Raw genomic sequence first — 20,727 nt, 5'->3', positions numbered from 1 at the left:
CTGTCACAAAAAGTATTTGACACAAATTTATGTATCACGAATTCATGATTTATATTTATTATCCACAAAAAAAATAAAAAAAAATTAAGTATTCTTATACTTAATAAATACAAATGATAACTCATTGATTAATTTCTTTTGATAATTTGACTCATTGATTGAACCAATAAATCGGTGACCACAGGTTGCAAAATAGGCTTACTCACTCAACAGTTAATTTTAATGATTTAAGTTGTTCAAGGTAATTCACCTTATTTAATCTGACATTCCTAACTTGTGATATGAAGTGGATCAAAGTCTTCCAACTTGTCAATTTTTAATATTATTTGGGTTCTTTTTATAATATTTTAAAACTAAATTCCATGTATTAATTTTTTTTAATAGTTATTAACGTATTAGTTTTGTAAAATTAATTACAAGATTTAAAATATATGTTGTTAAACTTTATTGTTAACCTTTATATATAATTTATAAATATAAAATTAAAATAAGAGCATTTTTAGAAATCTTCTTAAATAAGAGCACTTCTAAAAATTTACATTTTCTATCATGCTAAATAATATATTTTTATATTCAATATTTATATTAAATTTGATATTAATTTAAAATTTCATAATTTAATAATACCTGTGAAATAAAAAAGTCACTAATACATTATTTTTTAATAAGTTAAACAAAAGATAAATATGTAGAAAAATATTAAATATTCTCAAAATTTTATAAAAGAATTCATATTAGACATTATTATTATTTTATACTGATCCATTATTAGAAACTGCAATTCCAAATTTATCCTTCCATTGTTTTGAGATTAAGTTGTCCTTCATTAATCTTTAGTAATAAAAGCAAATAGGCTCTATATCATATTTAAATATTTCTTCGTCAACTTTGTGATTTAGGAATGTCTTATTATGGGGTAATTAAGAAAATGGCCTTTTATATATAACAAGATGTTCCTAATTAACCTTTTCCTGGAGCTTTATACGACTTTCATAGGGTGATGGAGGTATGAAGGTAGAGTCTTGCTTTCATTCTTTCCTTTCCAACAGATACATGCTTTTTCTTTCAATAAATCCAATAAATCTTTATTCAAAAAATAAATCTTTAAGAGCTTATTATTTTTACTTTAATATTTTTTCTCAATTTTCTATTTTTTGTGCTACTCAATTTGCTACAGAATACTCAAAAAATGGAATGCGTTGATTTTTTAAAATAAAAAAGTCAAATAGTTCCATTATTTTTTTATGGCTTGACTAAATAATTAAATCAAATTTAAAAGCCACTCAAGTAATTAATATTTTTAACTCTTGTTTATTTTAAAGTTGCTAAATTAGGTTTTATACGCTATAGTGAAAATACATATTTTCATATAAACATGTAGTTTTAAAAATATAAACATACATCTTAATTATATTTAGTGATTAAAAATTAATTTTATTAAAATTAAAATTTTCCTTTGGTCAAATTAAAATTAATTCTTTCAAATTTCAAAGTCTAAAGGAAACGAACACTTATTGACTCTGTTCGTAAAGTTTCTTCGTATTTTTCTCAGGTTTCTGTTATGCTTAGAAATGGACACTGGACACGCAAGGGCACTCAAGTCAATGGTGCATTCGTAATTTCAGTGGGAAGCCAGTGGCATTTTCGGTAGTCCATGAATGCGTTATTGTTTTCTACTCCTCCTTTTGCTTAATCGAAAGTCGGGGACACAGTGTTGCGCGGAGAATATTAAATAGGAGAGAGAAAGAAGAGAGAGAGACTGGAAAGTTCACGATGCTACGTTAATGGCGGTTAGGGTTTCCTGTTGATCCCCCAAAGCTTGATTCCCTCGCTGTAATTGTTTTCTCCTCTCTCGTTCTACTTGCACTCAAAACCCTAATTTGAAGTTCACCCCCCAAATTCAGTATCTCTGCTTTGGTTTTTTGTTTTGAAATTTTGGGTTGTTGTGATGGGCGCGCCGGAGAAATCGCAGACTATCGCAAATTCGATGCAGGCAAGTATGCTCTTTGTGTAATTGAAAACTTTATGCGTTGTCGTCGATTTTAGTCAATGCAATTTTTTTTCGTTTTGCTATTCGTTGTGCTTTGAGTTCGGGCTTCGGTTGATTTATTGGTGATTTGGTGAGCTTGTGGCATTTGTTGTTGACTAAGTATTACTGCTTGTAAATTGAGTTGGATTGTTGGACTGTGTTTCCTTAGCTATCACTCGGTTCGTGTTATGCTTCATGCAATCGTTCTCTTGCTTGATATATTTAGAGCCATGACATTCTAAGAAGTGGAGGATAGTGCACTTGCTTGAATATGCATTTTAACTTGCATATCTTTGTTGTAATGAACTGATAATTGTTTGATTCCACTTGATTTTTTTATTGTTAACAAAAGAGCTTAAATTTAAAAGTTTTTTACAATATCATCCTGTGATATAATGGCAAAAAATTTAAAGAGTTAAGTTTCGTAAACAATGGTTGTGATAGTCAAACCCTTTCAATGATTAAAAAATGCGATTGGATGACTACTTGATATGAGGCTTGCTAACAGGTGCTTTTAGAGTTAAAATGTGATTGAAAAATCTAATATGATATATTAAATGCCCTTGTGCTTTTTAGGGCACTTGTTAACAAAACCCAATTGACAATGTTAAGGAATTATTCAACGAAAGTGGGTCAAAATTAAATCCTTCTAAAAGCTGAACTGAAAGGTGAAGATTCTGTTGTTTCTTTCATAGTAACCATCATCCATTTGGAGGTGTTTTGGGGTTGTACTACTTATGCATTTTTACATTGTGGTTATGAGACGGTCTTGTACCATCAAAGTGTATGGTTTGAGATAATTGGATAAGCTTGGACTTGTTTGAGTTTGAAATGAATTTCTTGATGGCACAGGCCTGGATTTTGGTTACAATATGGATACATTTTAGATTTCTTTTCTTTTTGTCTTGAAAATTCTAGGTTGCCGGTAATATGCTGCCATAGAATTTGGAAAGTTGCTGCTATGTCACGGTACAGTGAACTAGTTTTTGTCAAACTTTTACAGTCTTTTCATGCAGTTACACTTACTCACTAAATGTATCTGGTTTCTTCATTGAGAGTAAAACGTGCCCCCCTTCTCTACCTTTTTCAGTTATATCAAGCGTTACATTTAAGCACAAAAGTGTGATTTTTTAATTTGCTTCCTTGACTTTTTTGCATTTGTTTCTTCTGTATGCAGCTTGTTGTGCTGCATTTGTTGCCCCTTTTTTTGTTTTTATGAATCAAATTCTACTACTAAATTGTAATGACATAGTGGAGTGAATTTTAATAGGGAGATATACTGCATTAGGATTAGCAATTTCTGTTAGCGCACACAGTTTTGTCAGTTTTTTCTCAAATCATTAATAATAGTGAGAACTAATTTAAATTAAAAAAACTGCATATTCTATTTTAATATTTAAAGTTTCTGGTCCTTAATTGTATTCTTGCTTTTGTCTCTTAACATTTCTTGCTTAACACTGCATATTTTTCTCATGTAAACTGTTCATTCATTCATTAGCATTAAGCATTTATCGAACTTCTTAATTAGGCCATAGCAGCATTATAGCTTTGTTGCATTTTTGTGGAGTGGAGTGTCCACTGTGGCTGTGATTGAGATAAGAGCCCTAACACAATCATTGAAGACTAGGGGAATGTTTAATGGGGAATATTGTTAGCACTCAAACTCCTATTAAGAAAGTGTATAACAGAAGAAATAGAAGGGGGCCCAAAGGATCATATGGGCAAATTTCCTAATCCTATTGTGTAGAAATGAGAGTTCTATGCTAGATGAGTGGTTATCAATGAAGCATGGACTTTGACAGGGACATTGGACACGATATGAACACTCTAGCACAGCTAATGTTTAAAATATAGGACACTAAGACAACATATAACAACAATAAGTCTCACAAAAAAAATATATTTTTAGTTGTACACCTATTGCAAAGTGTTTGATGCATGTTAAACAAGTGTCCAAGAGGTGGTAATGTCAGAAACATGTCCAACATCATGCCACTTCAAACTAGAAAGGTGTCTACTTCATTTGTGGTTACGCAAGACAAGACAGAATTAAGAAACCAATCATTAGAGGGAAACTTGGATTATCCTCCGCTGCAGAAAAAGTGGTAGGGTCTTGTTTTGTGTGGTTTGGGCATGTGTGGAGAAGACTTGTAGAAGCATTTGTAAGGAGATTGGCTAAATGGTAGATAATCCAATAATTCGGGGTAAAAGGAGATTGAGGAAACTGAAGGTCAAGCCATTGAGAGGGATTTATAGGTAATTGGTCTATCTTTGCATTTAATGTAGGCTAGAGATTTATCGTATTGTATGCTACATGTATGTTATGCTACATGTATGTTTTGCTACATGTATGTAGCTGACCCCAACAAGTGAAAAAATGCTTAGTCATTGTTATTGTTGACGGAGTAGAATCACTTTTAAAGTGTACATATAGATATTTTTAATGGGTTTCACTTCAAAATCGAGTCTGATTAACAGAAAAGCTAACATTTTGATTTCTCTCAAAATCAATTGTACTCATTGCATAGTTATTCCCTCAACTCCTAAAAAAATAGTTACTGTAGAAACCCATTTTACTTGATGAAAATGTGATTTTGTGCTGTATTGAAACAAGCACTGAAACTGTTCAGAGCTATAAATAGAATGAGTGAAGGTGGGATTGGGAACGGCAGTTTCCGAGGGAGAGATCATGCTCTCAAATCCTGGGTATTCTTTGTAAGCATGCAGAGACTTCTTTATTTGGATTTCAGTGATTCAGCGGGAGAAGAAGGTTATTCGATAAATTATTCTCTATTCATTCCTTATGTTTCCTCCCTGTTGTGAAGTGATACCTAACACAACCGATTGAATAACTTTGCATTGAGGATATGTTGAAATTGATAATCCTGATTTTTTGTTGGTGATGTTTATTAATTACTATAATCCAGGGATGGAACTTCATTTTTCAGTAATGTGTGTTTTCTGTTTGTATCTTCTAATTTTACTCCTTTGACATGTAATGTAAGAGAAATTGAAAATTGAGGGCAAAGAAACTGTTTTTCCTTTTTGATCTGAATAAATGTTTTATACTCTTGATTTTAGTGATTCAGTCATAGGAAACCATTATTTCCACAACATCTGCAGTTGGGCTTTCTAAATGAATATAGTCCATTTATTTCTTTGTTACCTTTGAGTTATGGTGGAATACATGTTATATGTTTAGGAATAGTTATAAGGAATGTATTTTTTGACAACATTCTTTTATTGATATCTTGATTGGTTGTTTCAACTGGCTTATAGCTGTCTCTCTTTTTATTGGATTGCAGCGTGTCAAGCTTTACCGTCTGAATGATAATGGGAAATGGGATGACCAGGGCACTGGGCACGTCACTGTTGATTATTTGGAGGTTTGTACACTGTTTGGTAAAGCTTTCATTTATTACTAACATGTATATCATTATCACATGTGAGAACTGTTGTTCTGGGGCATTGCATGCATGACTTACTCTTAATGTCTGGTTATGTGTATGCTCAGAGGCTTTTACCTTTCATTTTGAATCATAATATCCTTAACGATTGGTGACACTATATCTTCTTCCCTCCTCTGCATAATGATAATTGTGTGATTTGGAGTTAACAATGCAACATGATTCTAATATTCAACAGAAATAACTGGTTGGTCGCAATTTTTGTATTTAGAAGGAATGAAAAATCATATCTTATAATGCAGAGGTCAGAAGAGCTGGGTTTATTTGTTTATGACGAGGAAGACAATGAGACCATACTTTTGCATCGCATTTCTCCTGATGATATTTATAGGAAACAGGAAGGTGGTTTTTATACTCCCTTAATAGTGACTTGTATTTCATTATTTATTCTTGAAATATGAGGGTTCATTCTGTGTGTCAATTTAATGGTAGAAGTTCTTTTGTTATTCAGATTCAATTATTTCATGGAGAGATCCAGAATATGCTACTGAACTGGCACTTAGCTTTCAAGAACCTGGTGGTTGCTCTTACATATGGTAGCAAATAACTTTAAAATTTAATTACTTCACATCTTTATCTAGGTTTTCTTCTTTTTGCTGTGGAATTGATTTTAATTAATTAATTAATTCCCATGCTTGTTTTATTCAGGGACAATATTTGCAGTGTGCAAAGGAATATGCATTTTAATACTTTAAGTAGTAAGTAATGCAAAAATTGAATCTTATTATTTCCTCTCTTTACTAGAGATTGTTCACATTTGTTGTTTATTAAATAGGTTTTGTTACTTTCAATTTATTGTTCTGTTATTTCAATGCTTGCTTGGTTGTTAGTGATAATTAATTCTTAGGATTTGGTTTTTGTTTATGCTACAACAATAACATTTTTTGTTTTAATAATTATTTATACACTATCTGACGTACTGATTATTAAGTAACATACCAAAGATTATCCTTAAATGCATGATCTTTGGGGATGACATAGTATTAGTTGAGGATTTGAAAGAAGAGGTTAATGCTCAATAGTGTTGTTAAAAAACGGCCATGGCAGATGTCGCTGGCAGTTTCCGCCCAAATCACCACAACCATGGTGGAAAATGGTGGGCCCATGGCAGTAACTGCGGCTGTGGTAGAAATGACAGTTTTTTAGGGAAAAAACGAGTTGGGCCTCTGACCTGACCTGGGGTCCAAAGTGACTGTGAACTCAACCCTAAAAATTTCTATCTTCTTCCTTTCATGTGATTTGCATCTCTGTCTTTGTTCCAACATCTCTCTCTTTGTCCTTAACATCTCTGTTCTTTCTCATCAACACTATACCAATGGAAATTGTGGCTTTTCGCACATGTCTTGGCTGCTATTGTGAGATTTTTTGAAGATCCAAAAATGTCCTAAATTTTTAACGTTGCAGAACCATGTATCCGGGGGATTTTGGGTCAACTAGGAAAAGGCCTTAAAAATGGGGGTGTGTGTATGTGTTTGCCTTATCATTGCGAGTGGTCTCCTTCCTATGGTGTATAATATCTATGGGTATGACTATGACTGTATGGGTTCTAGACCTGTGAGTTCATGCAACCATTATTTTGTGTATAGGTTGCATGGTGTTTATATTATCTGGATTCTTTGAAGATTTGTCTTGTTTTGATGCTCCTAGATGCGTGTGTGTTTTAGACTTTTAATGGGATAAAAAAGAGGGAAAAATGGTTTAATTGTAAAAGGATGGTTCCAAAATTCGATCAGTATATCAGCGGAAAAACTGTCATTACCATTCAAAATTTATACACTTTCTGAATTTGTAAATATTTCTAGTCATAGCCTGACAGGGAAGGGTTTTGATTTTTGAATTTTCTTATCAACCATTTATTAAGCTTTATTTGCAGAATTATCTTGTTTGATGGTTTATCGACTTAGTCAGACTACATTCTGTATGTTTCAGGTGAGGCATTTCACAGTGTAAACAGTGAGTTAAGGGAGTTGCCTGCAGTTGAATTGTCAACGCTTCCTTTGATTGTTAAGGTTTTGGCATATGCTTTAATCCTCTCAGTTATTTTGTTTCTACCTTGTTATTATTTATTGTTTTGCAATCTCATCACATGTTCTTCCAATTTTTTATCTTAATTTTAAATCTAATTTATGTATTGTTGGCTTTTTGTTGAAATCTTCCAAACAACAATTCTGAATAAGTTTTGGAAGTACTTGTTTCAATTGCTATAGAACAACAGTTTTTTTAATTGAAATCTATCTGTTCAAGTTTTTGATTTACTTTATTGAACAATTTGCTGTGCAGCTATCATTGGTTTCATGTAATTGCTGCCAACATGTAGCCAATTCAATCCAGAATTCTGATCAATTTAAAAAACCTTTGATAAATCGTCACTAACATTGGATTCATTACTTTTTTTTTTTTCTTCCAATTTATGGTGTTCCTTTTCACTTCTACTAAATGAAAATTTTAATCGCACAATCCATCCTGCTATCACTGAGCTGTGGGTTTACTATTTTTAAGGCATGCCCTAGGCCCCTAGCTAACTCTTGGTGAATTCTTAACATAAAGTCTGGTGCAGATCATCAGCTATATGGCCTAGTCCGTAAGCCCAATTGAAGATCATTTGTCAACTTGATGTTAATAAACCTTCCTAAACAAAGAAATGTCAGCCTATAATTATAGTTTCTTTTTTTTTTCCTGGATAAACATAGTTTGTTAAGAAAGAAATAAGATATACAAATGCTATATGATAATAAATCCTCGAAAGGAACACAAGGAAGAAAGGAAACCAGAAGCAAAAAGAACATGAAATTAAAATGCGACATGTCATCCCAATCTTTGTGCATCAACCAAAAAATCCCCTAATCAGACCTTTAGCAGGACATCACAAAGAAGCTAAGTGAACTGCTAAATTCCAATTGAACTCCTAATGCATCACTCAACTAGGAAAAATTCTAGCATTTCTTTCATATACACCAAACAATTGCAAATTGAGAAATTTTTTTTTGTAGCATCTCTATTGGTGCTAAGACCTCGAAAATTAACCCATGAACTGCCAGATATCCTTGGTGCTAACCCAATCTTCACCAACACCCCCAATCAAGTCAAGAACTACTGAGCATTGCTTAAACAAATGAGAAGCATTTTCACAACTTGATCTGCACAATAACACAATAATCAGGAGACAAAGCAATTGGAGGTCTTTGAATTTGAAGTAAACCATTGGTGTTAGTCTTGGTTTAGAACAGCAGTCCAAACAAAAGATTTATCCTTTGGAGGAGCAATTGGTTTCCAAATTGGCTTATCTAAAAGGGAAGAATCATCATTGGGAAATGAAGTGACAAACTGAATGTGACATTTGGATGATAATAAATGCAAGGTGTCAAGTGACCAATAGCTCTGCTCTGAATTAGATGAGATTTGGGTAGAATCTAACAAGATCCAAAGAGACTATAATTCAGAGACTTCCCTATCATGCAAGGTTCTAAAAAATGGAAGGTCCTAGTTGAAGAATAAGTCTGAATTATAGGAGCATTGTACAGATTACAAGAAACACGGGAACATTTCCCACCCATTGGTTCTCCCATAATAATGTGGGAACCATCACTGAAACAAGGAAACAAAAGATTTTGTAGAAGCATGATCTTGAGAAATCAATTTCCAGGGGCTAGCATTTGTTGCTTTAAACACTGAATCGGCGACTCACTCATTAGAATGCAAACCATACTTCTGTTAACTGGACGCCTATAATTAGCCAGGGGCTAGCATGAATTGTCCTATAATGATAAATTGAATCTTTAATCTGTTATAATTATTGAAAATTATATTTCCTATATGCAATGAAATTGATCAATGATTTTTGTTGTACATGGACACCAATATGTATGTATTATTCATGTGGACCTTTTTGCCAATTCATGCATGAGTTAACAATGTGGTTTAGGGTTTAGGGAGACACTCACATTTGGTATGGATTTTTTGATGATTTTGTTACAAACACACCTATTGGTGTTGCCTTTGTTATATTCCTTCTCTACTGATGAGAAAGCTATTTCACAAAATTTATGGTGGAGAATTACAATACTTCCATTGAAGGAGTTGAATTTAGTATGGTGCTCTATATTTATGACCATTCTTTGTTGTTTAGAAGTTCACCTTTTTCTGTCAAGCTCTTATGAAATTCATCCTCTTTTCTGTTCACAGATGGTGGGTGAGAGTGGCATTGCTGATCAGTTGCGGCTTACAGAACTAATCCTAAGTGATGTAAGTAAAATAAACGTCTAGTATATGTGCATGTGATATCTTCATTGATTAGGCTGGTAAACCTCATTCCGCATGATTTAGTGATTTCTCACTATTGCTATATATCATCCATTAATTAAAGTTTCTGCCTTTTGATTACAAGCCTTTCATTATTGGTCCTTTTTTTGTGATAATTTATGGTAACATATATCTGTGTGTCTTGAAATTGAGGAATATAGACAGCCTTCCCTTTGCTTTCCACATTCATATAGGGACTGAAAGGATAAGATGGTGTAGTCAAGTATTTAAGCCATCCATTACTTTCATTTATGCGCTGTCTCTAGATTTTTGTTGCATGAGGTGTTGACTTTTGTTACCTTGAACATCATATTCCCTGAGGATTACTATGAATTATATAAAATTTGGGGTGAGTTTCTTTTATGATTTATTGGAAGAAAAGTATAGTTCCTGATGATATTGTCAACTAAGTTATCAATTTGTATGGTATTGCAGTTAAGACTTATGTCATATTGATGACGGTTATGCTGTTATTTCTTACTTGCACCATTATATCCTAATGTTAGTTACTATCTACCAATGCCTATCTTGTTTGACAAATAAGAATGAGTATTGAGTCAATTCTAGTGCACTTTTTTGTTCTTTATTTTGAGATCTGAACTCTGCACACATCGCATCGATCATTTGTATGTCTTGGAAATTATAATCTTTGTAAATTCCATTTTTTTTCCTCCTTGTATATTTTGGATTTCCCTTTTTTATTTATATTTTCAATGCAGCAAGACTTTTTTAGGAAGCTCATGGAACTATTCAGAGTTTGTGAAGATTTGGAAAATATGGATGGCCTTCACATGATTTTCAAAATAATCAAAGGGATCAGTCAGTATTCAATTTTATGCCATTTTACTTTTAACCTTTTTTTTGACATTTTTTTTTTCATTTTTGATGAGTGTTTGTTCTCCTGCAGTTTTGCTTAATAGTACACAAATTTTTGAGCGAATATTGAGCGACGAATTTATTGTGGACATTATTGGTGCCCTCGAGTGTAAGTTCATTGTGTGATTTTTTCTTAACCAAGTAAAATGAGTGTTTTGGTATTTAGCCATTATATATGTCCATGTTTTGCATATATGTGTGTGTACTTGTAGTGAACAAACACTAAAAATGAGTTATTTTCTTGAATATCTTGTTATTTTGTTTCAGATGATCCAGAGGTTCCTCATGTTCAACATCATCGTAAATTCTTAATGGAGCATGTTATTTTTAAGGAGGTATTTTTTTTATCTGGTTATTCATTTTATTTTGGTAGAGAAGTTTGGTGGAGGTAGATCTGTAGATATATCCAAGGAAATTTCACTTCTTACTCATAGTGTTTAACTATTTTCTTTTGTAGGCCATACCTATAAAAAATACAATTGTGTTATCAAAGATACATCAGACATATAGAGTTGGTTTTTTGAAGGTTTGGCTCCTACTAATAAGCCTTTTATTGCTGTTTTCTCTTATTTATTTATTTATTTCTAATTTATAATTGGTCCTTTCCTTCTTTTGTTGCTTTTAGGATGTTGTTTTGGCTAGAATTTTGGATGAGGCCACTATTGCAAGTCTTAATTCCATAATACATGCAAACAATGCCATTGTAAGATTTTGATTTGTATGGAAAGAAGCCTACTCTTTTAATATGTTGATTATTATCTTTGGTTTTGACTGCTCTGCTATTTTTAGGTTGTTTCTTTATTGAAGGATGACAGTACATTTATTCAGGAGTTATTTGCTAGGTTAAAATTGCCCACCACCTCTCCTGAGTATAAGAAAAATATGGTAAGTCTTTTGTTTCTCTTAGCCATTACAATACTATTCTACTGCTTCCAGCATGACAGTGTTATTTCATAACTTGACACTTTCCCCTCCTGGGGGTGTGGCTTATTATTTATGTGTGCAGTCAAATTTGATGAAATTTTATTGATAGAAGAAATGGAATTTCAGTGTGAGGTTATCTAATAAATGGTCCTGTTGTTCTGTACATGAATTTTTTATTCTTTTTCCTCCTGAATTAGTTGATTTGTTTCAAAACTTCTAAAAACATGCATTTTGTAGATTGCTTATCTCGAGTGGGGTTGTTATTCAAGGTACTAGTACTGTTAAAATTACATGAGAACATCTTTTTCATTTAGTTTTTAATCATGGCATTGTGTGCGCTTCAGATCAGAGCTAGACTCAGTCTGATTTAATTGAAATTCCTGTGCTTTAGTTTCCATCTTGCTCGTTGCATTACATGTGCCATCCTTAGGTGTAACATGCTTTTAATAATTAGACCCTTGTAATTTGTAATATTAAATGTCTTCTTTAATTGGAAATATTAGAATTGGGAATAGAGTAGGCCAAACACAACTGGGAAAGCTAGTTTGGAGGTAGGATTGCACAAGTCATTATAAGTAGTTCTTAGGCCATATGTGTAGCTGAGGACTTGTATCTTAATAGTTAATACACATCCTCATGCCAAAGACTGAACATCTAGAGCATGGAATTCACAGGATTGGGATAACCTGTGATACCATATTAGATTTAAGAATGGATTGGGCCTAATTTGACCTTGAAGTCTAGCTCAAAGGGAGAGGATTGTCCCAGTCATTATATGAAGATCTTAACTGGAAATACCACCCAATGGTTCATTTCATCTCTCATTTTTGCCTAAGCTTAAAGGAAGCAAAATATTAGAAGTGTTCATGAAGGGATGCTTGCTTTGCGCATAGCTTATAACTTTAGAACATTACCAAATTTTGATTTTTCCCCTTTATCATTTTATTTTTCTTACTGGTCATGTCGAACTAGTTTCACTGTAAGAGTATGACTGGTGGGGGCAGTGTTTGAACAAATAAATTGTTACTAGACCTGAGGTTGAGCTTTGCTTCCTTTCAAAGTGAATCATGCCTGCTTGACCTTTTTTTGTTTGTATGATTTATGATTATAGAGTTTTACTTATCTTGTATTGTTAAACTGCTGTAATGTTGATGCCATCTTTTTTTTATGCTCATGGTTGACCTTAATGCTGACATGATGGACAGGTCCATTTCTTGCATGAGTTTTGTAGTTTAAGCAAGAGCTTACAGATGGTACAGCAGCTTCGGCTTTTTCGGTACGTAGCATCTGGAGTGGTGAATCTTGACTGCTGACAGTTGACACACAAGTGTCAGCCTGTTATGCAGTTTGTGTTCTCCAATTGTTAGAATCAGTTGCTATTGTTCAATTGCATTCTTGGTAATTATTTAGGCAGTGTGATATTTCTTCTGAAGTTTGTTATTTTTCTTAAGAAGTAATTTTGATCGATCATCTCTAAAACGGATACTGCTTTCTTGGGAGTCTTCACTGGTGGAGCTGACGGTGGAGCCTTGCATTTACTTGCAATTTTTCACACTAAAATTTTGATTCTTAAGCTATTTCATACTTGTTTGCAGAAGATTTGATATCTTTTGTTTGGTAATTTCACAATTCTTCTCTTAGCAAGTTCGTAATTATAACACTAAACATCTTTTGAAAACAAATTCTATATATAATTATTCAAAGCCATATTGAGGTGGCCATTTAAAGAAATTTTGATCAGTAAGCTCGATTTTTTTATGACATGTTGCACTTATACCTTACTCTTCTTGAATTTGTGATTACTTTTTAAATTTTATTTTGCTATACATTCTAATTTTGAAATCTTATTAATTCTCGTTGGTTTTTCAATTTCAATTTTCAATGTTTGTAGGGATCTGATGAATGAGGGCATCTTTGACATCATCACTGACATCTTGCAAAGTCAAGACAAGAAACTTGTGCTTACTGGGTACCGATGCCCCCTTACAGTTTTAACTATTATGTTTGGCATTCATTATGATTAATTACTAAGAGGAAAATGTCGTAATGGTTGCAGAACAGATATCCTCACACTCTTCTTGAATCAGGATCCTAATCTACTGCGGTCTTATGTTGTTGGGCAGGAAGGAATTACCCTTCTTGGACTATTGGTAAGTTTTCGTTTGCAAATGAGGTCAAATGTTCTTTTTAGATGAATGCATGTGTAAAGAGATGAAATTGAACAACCTTGTTAGGGTGTGTGTCTAATAAGGCATTGTGCTTGTGTGTATATGTTGGAGATGGGTTGCTTGATTACTGATGTCTTTTTGGACTGTTATGAAGGTATATGTTGTACTAGCAAATGCAATATATGTCTCATTGTGTGTGTATATGTGTGTGCGCTTGCATGTTTAAGCCTGCTAGGACTGTATTTATTTTAAGGATCTGGATGAATACTGACTTACATGGTAGTTGTAAAGGTTGATTTTGGAGCCAAATGAAAGGAAGTATAAAATCACCATGTGTCTTCACATAACAATTTAAGTTTGGGGTAGTTGGCTCATGATACTCTGCCACTTATCCCCACTTATTCAAATTTTCAATGATAATTTGATATGACTTCTTTTCAAGCCAAATTTTGTACTGAGTATGGTTTGAACAATAGCAACAAGACCCAGATATAAAATGTTGCAAACATGAACCTCTCAGACTCAAGAAGGAGCACAAGCCCAAGCAACAAATAAAGGTTGATTGGTGGCCTTTGGGGTTCAAACGTGAAGTACAAGTTTATGCTGATGATTGGAGGCAAGTCACGACTAAATTGACCCCATTTGAACTCGAGGGAGAGTGTTAAAATAAAGAAGTGTCACATTGATTGAACATGAGATATGTAAATGGAATAAGAGCAAAGAGGTGTATAACTCCAACGGCTTTAGGCATTTTTGATGAAGTTGGTCCTCAAGCACAAATCCCACATTAAAGGCCAACCATTGTTCCTATGGGGTAGGACTTGGATTGGGCCTGTTTGTAAAATGTCAACGGATGGAGAACTAGTTTTAACTTACACAGTTCTAACTGAATGATTGTGAGTAGTGTTTCTTCCTCTATTTGCATTATGATTTTTGGATCTTATAAGGCCAAATTTAATAATTTTTTCAAAAATAGGAACAACTTGAGAGATTATCATGTAACCTGATCATTATATTCATTTTTATAAATATTTCATATTCTGTCAATTTATACTATCTGAACATACCTAAAGCTGTTTAACAGTAATGATGTAGAGGATAGTCACCTCTAAAAGCCGCCTAATAATAGGATACAGCATGCAGAGATCCGTACCTTCATGATCTGGTGTGGGGCTCGTGCTTCATTGTCTTTGTTGGGTTCCAAGGAGTATACCCAGCAAACTAGGGGACGGGCAAATTTAGCTCCAGTATTTATTTGTTTTTAAGTGAATTCATGCCCAAGGGCAGGGATAGTAAGACGGATAAGCTTAGCTAAAATGTGAGTTGTGTCTGACTGGTATCTCACAGTTGCTAAAACTGAATACAATGTGGATAAGGGGAAGAAGAGAGATTTGGGGTTGTGCTGAAATTGCAAAGGATGTTGGAAGCAGGGTGGACACTGATAGAAGCAGAGATAAATGGGACTGAAGGATACTGGGGGAAGACATTTAATCATCTGACTAAGGATTTGAGGCCTTTTGGCTGGAAGGAAGTGGGCCCATGACCTATTTCTTTTCTTTTTTTGACCTTTTGCTTTGTTAATTTTGGAGTGTGTTGTAAATCCACTTCTGCTTTTGATAATCGGTTCTGATCAGTACACTACAGACTGCAGAGAATAATTTGTGTTTAAATTCAATAAAATTAAGCTTTGATTTGGGTGATATTTTGGTATCTCACTACTAGTTAATGTGGAATTCATGCGCTTCTGCACCATGGCAACTAATAAACTAAGTTACAATTAGAAAGACACAGTAATATACATTAAATTTATGGAAATATTACATGGAGTCCTTTATTAAAAATAAAGGGCAGGTCAATGATTTTATGATCTTTAAGTTAAATGTATTTCATGAAGTTATCTTCAATAAAACTGTTAAATTACTGGAGATTCCATTGCTTCCCTATCCAAGGAAATATGCAATGTGAAAATGTGGATTCTGAATTTTAAGTATTTTCGTTAAATTAAGTTCTGTCATGTACAGGTTAAAGGAATGATAACAGATTTTGGAGATGATATGCATTGCCAGTTTCTTGAGATTCTCCGCAATCTGTTAGACTCATGCTCATTGTCTGGAGCACAGGTTCCATTTTCTGCTATTTTTTCTGATCTGTCAATTATTTTCGTGCTTTGTAATTGATTTTTTACTCAACTAAAATGCTTCTTTAGATAGACTAGGGGTGATCACACTCTGGGTTTAGTAAAAAATAAAATATGAATTGATTAAATTTAATTTAGTGTGATTGGACTGGGTCGGCCAGGTTTTTTTTTCAACTAACCCAAGTCAATAAAATTTGGTTGGGTTGAATTGGGTTATCGACTTGTATTTATTTATTTTACTACATTTTTTTAAATAAACATTTGTTAAAAAAAGTTTACTTGTTAATAAAATATGTTTTATAGCTTTAAAAAGAAATATTTGTACTCAGACTAAAAGAATGGAATATCTGTAAAAAATCAAATAAAATAATCAAGGATAAATTCTGTATTATATATTTATATATGAAAAACTTCAAGATATTAATAAAAAGTTAAAGATCTAATTTGGACAAGCTTCTAGATAAGTCTTTATAGGAGAAGAAAATTAATGCAAAAAATAAATATAATTATCTCATAAGTTAAAAATAACTTATACTCCTTAAGTCTTAGAGAAGTTAGATGAGAGAACTTTTAAACATAAGTTGATTTTAATTTATGGGAGGAGTTTGATTCGTTTTACTATTTAACTTTTTACTTCTATAAGTGCTTATTGATAATTTTATCCAAACTGAGTCAAATTAACAAAAAAGAATATATGCTGTACCCTTTTGAAACACTTATTTTCTCTTCTCAATCTCATTGCTCTATTTCGAAGCTATTGATTTGAGGTTTGTTTCACCGTTGTCCTCACTCCTCGCCATTGAAATTGGGCAAGCTTGTTTGTTGAAATTCAATGTGTAATTGAAGTCTTTCTTCTTTATTTTTGTATTTGCAGTCATTGCTCGATTTTAGTTGTGCAGGTGTAGAATTTTGAAAATTGATTGTCTTTAATAATATATGTGCTGAATTCTTTTGAAAAACTTGTTCATTAATGTGTCATTTGACTCATTCTTGGTTAGTTAGATAGTTATTACTGTAGTAATTTTTCAGTTTCACTTGACAGAGGGATGCTATTATTGACATTTTCTATGAGAAGCATTTGGGTCAACTGATTGAAGTGATAATAGCATCATGTCCTTCAGAAAAAGTTGTTCATGCAAGCAGCAAAACAATAGATCCTGGTCCAAGAATTAAGTATGTCAGTGGGGGGACAAAGCCAGAGATACTATCAAACATATGTGAATTACTATGCTTTTGCGTCCTCCACCACCCATACAGGATAAAGTATTTCCTTGTTGCTTTGCAGTAATCAAAATTACTTTATATTGCTGATCATTTAATGTGATTGTGAACGTGAGTCTCTCTTACTGTTTGCAGGTGCAACTTTCTTCTTAATAAAGTGATTGATAAAATTTTGTTACTGACACTGAGAAGAGAAAAATACCTAGTTGTTGGTGCTGTTCGGTTTGTTCGTACTATTCTCTCACGTCATGTATGTACTATAAACACTTGTGCAGATTCTCAGTTTTGTTTATGTCAACTGCCACAGTGAAGTACCCCCGTCTCCCTATTTGACATGCAACCATTGACTTTTAATTTTAGGTTTCACATGGCTCCCCAGTTATTTCATTCTTCCAGCTTCTATACAAACCACCTTTTTGTTTGGAAAGTTCTTTTTTCTTCTGCAGTTTCTTTTTAGCAAAATCTTGTTATCACTGATTAAGCTGTACATTTTGGAGCTTATTGCTCTCTCTTATTGAAGTGGAATTTATTTGCTTACTTTCTGTGTACTTATCTGAACAATTTACTTACTTCATGCTACCAACCAGGGTTTAATGGGTAGGTCTAAGGGAATTTTCTGTCATCTCTATAAATACATATGATTAGATCTGTGCAGTAAATTAAGAATATAACTAGGCAATGGGACCTTTGAGTATGAAGTCCGCAATGCAACTTTTGGGCAATTTTATTTACTTTGTTATTGCTTTTTAGAGTTGCTTATGTTGGTACCTTTTAATGTAAATTTTGATCTCTAAATTCTTTTGTATGACTTGTTCTCATCGTATTAGGTTTGAAATTTCAAACCTATAGGTTATTTGGTTGAATCTTTTTCTGTGAAACTAGTGTTTGTGTTGTTTTTAGCTACAATTGCTTAATCCTTTTTCTTTAATCCCTTTATATTGTTCTTGTTTCTTGTAGATATGTGATGGGTTGCTTTCAAATGCACAGTACATCTAACAGTTTGGAGTGTTTTCCTGCAGGATGAGCATCTGATAAATCATTTTGTTAGAAACGACCTTCTCAAGCCAATAGTAGATGCTTTCATAGCTAATGGCTATCGCTATAATCTGCTCAATTCTGCTGTTCTTGAACTTTTTGAGTATATTCGGAAGGTACAATGCTTTTATATGTATTCATTGTGGATATTAATATCTCAAGCAATTTTGTATTGATAACATTGTATAATGCAGGAGAATCTTAAACTGTTGCTGAAGTATATTGTTGATTCTTTCTGGGACCAGCTAGTGAAATTCGAGTATTTGGTTTCCATTCATTCACTGAAAGTAAAATATGAGCAGGTATTTTCACTTTGCTTTCACCCACTCCTTGCCCAAGCACATAGTTCTGAGATTATGTGCTTGCTTGCAGTTTTTGGATAATGATGGGACAAAAGGTACTGTTATTATCAATGACCGAAGAAGACTGGATGAGCGCGCTCCAGATAAAGAAGAGGATGACTACTTTAATGACAGGTATATATCTTCTTCCACAAGTATTGTAGGAGATTTTATTCTACTGGTATTGGGTCTCTTGACTTTTGGTGGTTAATCAGTGATGAGGAGGATACAACCTCTACATCAATTTCACATAATCATAAAGGGCAGCAACAACAACCAGTGTTATCCAATGGAGTTGCTGCAAGCAACTCACAATTAAGGTACTTGTTTTTCGTTGTACTTTCTAGTCCATTACTCTGATTTTCTCAATATCTGCTTCTGTACGGTAATGCATTTCTCATGATTTTCAGTCCAAGGTCTGGTGGGCTGGTTGACTATGATGATGATGAAGATGATGAAGATTACAGGCCACCGCCAAGGAAGAAGCCTGAGGTTTCAGAGGAGGATGAAGGGACAGTGGAGTCTTTTAGGCTGAAAAGAAAATTGCCTTCAAAAGATAAAGAGGAGACTGAACTTGTACGGAAGCAAAAATTGTCTAAAAATTCAAAATCAAAGGACAGTGTTTTTGCTTCCTTGTGTTCAACGTTGAGCCATGCTGTGCTACCTGGCAAGAAACCTGCAAGTAATATTCATACTGGTCCTTGGACAACAGATGGGAACGTGAGCTCAAGTGAAGGTATTCAAGAAAAGGAGCCAGATGTTTCTAGAAACTGCTGTGAGAGTAGCAATGAGACAGCTGAAGTAAACCATGTAGAGAAAGAAGCTGCTGCTTATAGAAATTTTTCTGATGGCTTGTATGGCACTTCAGATAATGGACAGTTGGGTGGCGAGGAACATACATTGGTTTCACCAAAATCCTCACCAGAGATGACCGTAAGTGGATCTTGAGATTTTAAAACTATATATACAGAGAGGCAAATTGTTTGTGCTAGTTCACCTGTGTATTTGCCGGTGGCAAAATGGTTGCTGTGCCTATGTGAGACAAGGATCTCTTTCTACTAAGGGGTAACATCTGATTATGATTCTGTGGACGTGTGGAGATACTGTACAGTGACACTGAGAGGCGGCAAGATACTACGCAACATCTTGGATCTGCTCCTATGCTTTAGTAGGTTTTTCGGGCTTTTGAGCTAGTATCGTGTAATATTTGCTATTTGCTAGCAATAATTCTTGTTTTTCTTCCTTCTCAACATTACAGCTCATTTTTCTTTTCTGATGAGGACTCTCGGTTGAGAAGGTTGATCTTGTTATCATTTTTTTCTTAAAAAGTTATATTAACTTCTTGAGAGTGGGCGCCAATATTCGCCCAACACAGGTTTTACTTTTTCCCCCCCCCAATTTTGTGGTGGATGTGATATAGGGCCAATTTTTCACAAATGTAGTAAAACATCATCCGTTGTAAATCTGTATTGAACTGTTACGCATGCATTGAACTTCCCATGCAGTTCTGTTATCGTAACTAAATTATGTTGGTTAATTTCGCCTTAGATTCCTTTTTTATGTATTTCGGCTTTTCCGAATATGCCGTTTTTAAGGAAAAAATTAAATAAATTTGCTTGATAGTATTAATGGGGTACATCCCATCTTCACTTCCGTTTGTAATGTGGTAGTATAGGCTGCAGGGACGTGTATGCAATGCCAACGTTTAGCTTTTGGGCATCGAAATTACCTGTAATTGTCAGGTTACCTTGGACCTTGTTATTATTGTTGCTGTTATTGCCGCTGCTGCTCCTGCATAATAATCCCAACAATTTTATCCATGGCGATTTCCGCAAAACAGTGTCATGAAGGAAAGTTGTGTGTTCATGCCTATATTTTTGGTATAAAGTATGAGAAGAGAAGAAAGATATGAAAAAAGAGAATAAAAAAAGAAAGAGAAAAAGAAAAAGTGATCGTTGAAGTAGTTCGTCTGAAAATTCTTGACTAATGGTGCATAGACGTGATGCTTGGAGGTGGAGGATGGAGGTGGCGGTTTCGGGAACAATCATTAAGGTTAGAAAAATAGTGAATTGTAAATTACAATACTCAGTAAAACATTCTGAAATTATTAACTTACCTAATCATCAATTTTTCAGTTGATAAAACCTAGTATTGATATCTTTTTTGCCCAAATAGGGTCAGAAATGAGGCAACCATTGTATAATCCGAGGAGTAGGTATTTTCTATTTCA

General features: G+C 33.6%; 1 protein-coding gene across 20 annotated transcripts; it reads left to right on the top strand.

Moving 5' to 3' along the window:
* Positions 1-1,650: 1,650 nt before the first annotated feature.
* LOC113852945 (serine/threonine-protein phosphatase 4 regulatory subunit 3-like) lies at positions 1,651-20,143 on the top strand. 20 transcript variants are annotated; one of them, XR_003502466.1, is made up of 25 exons: positions 1,651-1,993; positions 5,335-5,415; positions 5,739-5,838; positions 5,948-6,032; positions 6,145-6,194; positions 7,426-7,505; positions 9,679-9,738; positions 10,515-10,614; positions 10,703-10,780; positions 10,939-11,006; positions 11,129-11,197; positions 11,297-11,374; positions 11,461-11,556; positions 12,801-12,871; positions 13,050-13,212; positions 13,487-13,564; positions 13,652-13,745; positions 15,785-15,883; positions 16,930-17,163; positions 17,257-17,371; positions 18,141-18,272; positions 18,351-18,458; positions 18,529-18,632; positions 18,713-18,817; positions 18,908-20,042. XR_003502466.1 is itself a non-coding variant. In XM_027483356.1 (25 exons), the coding sequence occupies exons 2-25, from the start codon at positions 1,988-1,990 to the stop codon at positions 19,443-19,445; spliced, it is 2,616 nt and encodes an 871-aa protein (XP_027339157.1). In that variant the 5' UTR covers positions 1,662-1,833; positions 1,973-1,987; the 3' UTR covers positions 19,446-20,073. The 20 variants fall into 20 exon arrangements, 14 of the variants coding, with proteins under 14 accessions (XP_027339164.1, XP_027339155.1, XP_027339154.1 ...); XM_027483356.1 differs by lacking the exon at positions 13,050-13,212 and having other exon boundaries at positions 1,662-1,833; positions 1,973-1,993; positions 16,943-17,163; positions 18,908-20,073; XM_027483359.1 differs by lacking the exon at positions 13,050-13,212 and adding an exon at positions 2,948-2,998 and having other exon boundaries at positions 1,664-1,993; positions 16,943-17,163; positions 18,908-20,143.
* The last annotated feature ends 584 nt before the right edge of the window (positions 20,144-20,727 follow it).

The sequence above is a fragment of the Abrus precatorius genome, unplaced genomic scaffold (assembly GCF_003935025.1).
Source record: "Abrus precatorius isolate BTA unplaced genomic scaffold, Abrus_2018 Scaffold10, whole genome shotgun sequence".
In the NCBI taxonomy this organism is placed as follows: Eukaryota; Viridiplantae; Streptophyta; class Magnoliopsida; order Fabales; family Fabaceae; genus Abrus; species Abrus precatorius.
This window is presented reverse-complemented; position numbering and strand designations above follow the sequence as displayed.

Bases quoted from the DNA above. Each gene is read 5' to 3' on its own strand.
- LOC113852945 (XM_027483351.1), top strand. From the start codon at position 1,949: ATGGGCGCGCCGGAGAAATCGCAGACTATCGCAAATTCGATGCAG. The intron at 6,195-7,425 runs GTAAGTAATGCA...TGTATGTTTCAG, and splicing joins GCATTTTAATACTTTAAGTA to GTGAGGCATTTCACAGTGTA. The intron at 18,818-18,907 runs GTACTTGTTTTT...CATGATTTTCAG, and splicing joins GCAAGCAACTCACAATTAAG to TCCAAGGTCTGGTGGGCTGG.